Here is a 5,000-nt window from a genome sequence, read left to right on the forward strand (position 1 = left end):
GGCAGGGCCACAGACATCCATCCCGCCTCCCTGAGCACGGTGCGCGTCTCTTCTTTCTGCCGCCTCATCACGGCGAGGCTGGACGCACAGAGGACGTGACAGCGGAGCAGGACGGCGCTGCTACCGACGCGGCTTGCGGTTTTGTCCCGTAAGGTGAGGATGAGGAGGGTGGTGTGGTGATGAGCAGTGATCCTGCAGCTAAATCTGATCTCCGAGCGGGAGCACATTTCGACAACGACTTGTCCTGTGTGAAACACTTTTAATACCTGTGGCAACGGATAAATTCTTATCAGTAGTGTGTAAGCCAGCACTGAGAGGAGGAGGAGGAGAAGGAGGAGGAGGAGGAGGAGGAGGAGAGGAGGAAAGAAACAAACAGGAATCAGAGAGGAAAGTAATCCGGCTTTGTCCTTGAGAAGGCAGAACATCATCGATCTGTGCTGCCTTGCCATTCAGCAGCACCACACCCTGGCTTTGTGCACCACACCAGACAGAGGGATGGATCACGTGCATGTTCATATTGATCGTCACTCATTATTGTCAAGTAGCGCCAACAGGAAGCACACAGACAGGTCTCCATAACGACACACAAGGTCACTGTGTGAAGTGTTTTGAAGCCACCGTCGGAACTGCGCCACCTTCACCGACACAAGCCTGTATGCCCATCTAGGCCTATCATTTCCTACTCATTTAGACGCGAGTTGTGGAACCACCCAACGTCGAAACTCTTTTCAAATATCACCACTTTTCCAAAAGCATTGACAGCCAAATGATCACTTCATCCTCACACGGCAAAGCAGTGGAACATTTGGCATTTAATCCCAATAACAGAGAGCTAAAGTTGCAGAATGGTCTACCATAAACTGGGGCTGAGGATTGGAATGCTCCATGCACTGTTGTTGAGGTTTAACTCCGGCATGCTAGGGACGTTGGGCATGAGCCTCACACCCGTACACGGCACAAACGGCAGCTCATTATGGCTACACACACGCGCGCACACACACAAGCGCACACGCACACACACACACACACACACACACACACACACATTTACACAGACACATGGAAAACTACACGTCTTGCACAGACCCATAAAACCAGCATGGGCGTTACGAGCGCGGAATTCTAATTGGCTTTACAACACCTTCTGTGCCACAAAGAGGCTGAGGAAGGTCAACCGCCACAGAGGTGGCACACAAAAAAACAAAGAATAACACCCACCCCCCCACACCCCACCCACCCATCACCGCCAGTCACGAAAATCCACACTAACCTCCCCTCCCGCACGAACAAGCGGCTCTGCTCCCTCAGCCTCTAGAATCTAGCACCCAATCATTCAGGACATTCCGAACTCTACGGCTCCTTCTTATCTCCCAAACATAAATCAAAACAAACCAATTACGAGTGACCTTTCCCCACAGCTCTGAGTATCTGAGTATTTCCTGCGAACAATGGAGTGTTTGGAGTGCGAGTGGCCCGCGGCGGCACGGACAGTGCTATACAGGAAATGGTTAATGTGCAGAGGGGGAAGAGAGCGCGGCAACAATCAGTTTAAGAGCTTCCTGAAGTGGGGGTCCCTGTGCGGGTCAGGGTTGCTGCTGCTGCTGCTGCTGCTGCTGCTGCTTCTGCTGTGAGGGACTGGGGACAGGGGCCTTCCGCCTTCACACACACACACATACACACACACACATACCTCCAACTGCAGGAAAGGGGCTGAGAGTCGGGGCACTTTGTGGTGAGCAGCAGCAGCAGATTTTAGCCACCCACCAGTGTGTGTGTGGTGGCTAAAACCACCAGACACTGGTGTGGAGTGTGGAGCTCAAATCAATGCTAGTGTGTGTGATAGAGGGGGTAGTGCAGGGAGATAGCCATGTGTGAAGTTCAGCATTCTTCATTTAGGAGTATTTGTTCCATATATGTATGATAGACTATGTTGGTATATAATTTAACATGGCTGATCCATTCTACCTTCTCTAAACCAAAAGACTTGGAAGAGGAGACTTTTTAAATCAAGGACTACTTCATCCATATCAGGGAAAGTGGTCAACAGTGTGTCTTGTTGGATTCATTTAAAACATCTATTTATGATTACTCAAATATATGCATAGATGTTCATTACACTGTACTGTAACTGGTGAAGCATTTCTTCTGGCTTTAAGTAAGATGTATGTAGAAGTGACTGGCCTATACCTGGAGGATGTGAGCTGGTATATTCTGCTTAAACCTAGACAACAAACAGTCAAACAGTTCTTGGTCCATTTCACATTACAGTGTTTGCCAATAGAAAAACTGTACAAGGTCACAAAAAGGAATCTTAACATCATTCTTGGATCTTTTTAAGGGCGTTCATAGACAGGACACTTCCAGAACACAGTGCTGGTAGGTGTTTTATCTGAAGTCTCCTTGGAGTACAGCGTGAACTCCCAAGCCATCTCCTGGCACTGGCTCCATAGCCCGGTTAGCATTAGCAACGCCGGCCTGTTTTGCCTCTTTGCTCTAAAGGTCTGTTTACGGCCAGGTCTCTGGCACCGTGGCCTGCTTGGAGTTTACGACCTGTCGGCGTGACTCACCGCCCCAGCCCACATTTGGTTAAGGATGAGCAGAACACACAGGTATGCAGATCGACTGGGCGAGCTGTGGACGAGGCATGTTGCACCGAGACACGGAAGCACAGACGGGGGCACTGCCGTGCGCACACACACACACGCACACACACACACACACGCACACACACACACACACACACGCACACACACGGCAGGGAACAGCGTGTATTTTTCCACTATATACCACAAACCACACGATTTGAGCGATAAAGACTGAACACACAGCGCGAAAGCCCCAACTCTGCTTGCACGGAGGCAGACACTTAGAATTGGCTTCTTTCATCATGCCCCAATCACACATGCCTCATTTCCAACGTTATCTTCAAGAGGTCACATTAAGACAAAAATCCCATGAATGTTTCACCCATTAGCACTCTAACCACTACACTGAATGCCATGAATGTCAATGAGTCCAGCATCAGCGGCTCATTTACACTGATGGACGCCTACACAGCGGTGGGGTGAAGATTGTGATCTCCCCCCCAGAATGGAGACATCGGGGGAGGACACCAAACAAAAGGCAATCATCAGGGCACTTTTCAATGACAAAGCCTCATGCAGCACCTCCTGCTCCCAAAAGGAGTTTAACCAATCAATACAGGCATGGCAGAGTGTGTTACCCAATGGCTTTGTGGCCTTGGAGTACTGGTCACATTTCCCTTCGACATCATTATGATCAGAGCAGATAATTAGTGGCTCTGACTGCATTCCATGATCATTTCCAACCATTTCAATTAAAAGGAACAGGGCCTCAAGGCACTTTCACAGTAATAAACTGCACACTATTCCAGGAACTTCTTCTCCTAGTCCTAACCAGCATAATTGCACATACCATAATTTCCTGACTATTAGCCGCGGCTTATACATTGATTTTGCTAAATTTCTTCCACTATAAGGTTAATACAGGGGGACAGCTAATATGGTGTTCATATGGTTTTGTTTATTTTAACTTGCATAAAATACTGTCCTGCGGCTTATACACAATGCGGCTTATATGCGGGAAATTACTGTACACACAGACACAGACACAGTCAGCCAGACAGAGAGACTGAGACAGACAGACAATACACTTACCTTGAACCCTGAGCACCAGCAGCATGCAGACCCCCATTTCAAGCAAGCACACAAGAGTCCCGCGCATTGTGACTTGACCTGCGAAACGAGCCGAGCTTGGAAATGTAGTCTTCCTCTCGGCTGTGTGCGCGTCTGCGATCTCGGCTCTTTCGTGTGCAAGGGCACACCGGGCCCAGGAGTAGGGGCCGAGGAACAGGTAGATGGTCAGGGGAGGGGAGGGTGGAGGGGAGATTAGGGGCAAAGAGGGCCTCAGAGGTCAGGGCTTCAGAGCTTCCTTCTCACAGGGTCCGCTGGGCCAGTTAGCTACAGAGAGAGAGAGAGAGAGAGAGAGAGAGAGAAGGAGAGATGAGACTCACAAAATATCTGTTTGATGAAGCAGGGATACATATGACCGATTACAAAACCTAATAGAGGCATGATTGGAATCACTGCACAACATTTCACAAGTGTGTCAACTTAACCTCAGATGCCTGTTGCCATCATTTTAAATGATGGAAGACATACATTGTGAAAAGATAGCATTTTTATTTCAATATAATTGTATCCTTCAGATTTCACAAACCTCTCCAAGTGACATCAGACTTAAATAAAACTGAGAGAAAATCTGCTAAGAACATGCTGACCCAGCCAGCGCTCCATCCTACAATATAGTGAAATCATGTGGTCTGGACACGTGCGCGTGGGTAAAGTTAGGGAATTGCGTGGCCCCCGGGAGAACCGGACCACATGAAGGCGATCGCTACCGCCCTGGAGGCCCTGCGGACATCTCGCTTCCCCACGCACACCCTCAAGGCCAACATCCTGGCTCAGATACACACACCGAGAGAGGCAGGTGGCTAAGACTGGCGAGGTGATGCCCTGTTTAAGGGACTCATCCTCCACCTCTTCCATCACTTCCTCTACTTGCTAAGTCCACCACCTCACCTCACCTCACCTCACCCCACCTCACCCCATCTCCATCTCCTCTCTCTTTAGTTTTTCGCCTGGGGCGCGCATCTTTGCCTTCTTGTTTTTCCCGGGGCCTCGACCCGGCGACCCCTGCCAGGCCCTTGAATGAGAGGAGGGTGGGGGGGGGGCAACATGCCCAAATGATTTGTCGGAGGGGATGTTCCGCAATTACCCGCGCCGGCCCCAGCCCAGCGTTATTAACGAGATGTGTCTGCTCCCTTGTAGGCCCAAGCCTCCCGCTGCAATTAGCGGCCCTAAGTGGAGCTCGTCAGGGCGGGGAGGGAGGGGGGCAAATTAGTGGCGGAGCGGGCCGGTCTCTTGTCACTTCTGATTTGCCCTGGGGGGACAAAGAGCCCCGACCTGTGGCCTACTTTT

At 50.2% G+C, this 5,000-nt stretch overlaps 1 protein-coding gene across 2 annotated transcripts in view; it reads right to left on the reverse strand.

Moving 5' to 3' along the window:
* The window catches only part of bmpr1aa (bone morphogenetic protein receptor, type IAa), a 34,186-nt gene that overhangs the window by 14,358 nt on the left and 14,828 nt on the right, over positions 1 to 5,000 (reverse strand). For both annotated transcript variants that reach the window (XM_062519308.1, XM_062519309.1), the window contains exon 3: positions 3,678 to 3,980. In XM_062519308.1, coding sequence (XP_062375292.1) covers positions 3,678 to 3,744 — 67 coding nt within the window. In that variant the 5' untranslated portion in view covers positions 3,745 to 3,980. The remainder of the gene's footprint in view (positions 1 to 3,677; positions 3,981 to 5,000) is intronic.

The sequence above is a fragment of the Sardina pilchardus genome, chromosome 18 (genome assembly GCF_963854185.1).
Source record: "Sardina pilchardus chromosome 18, fSarPil1.1, whole genome shotgun sequence".
NCBI lineage: Eukaryota > Metazoa > Chordata > Actinopteri > Clupeiformes > Clupeidae > Sardina > Sardina pilchardus.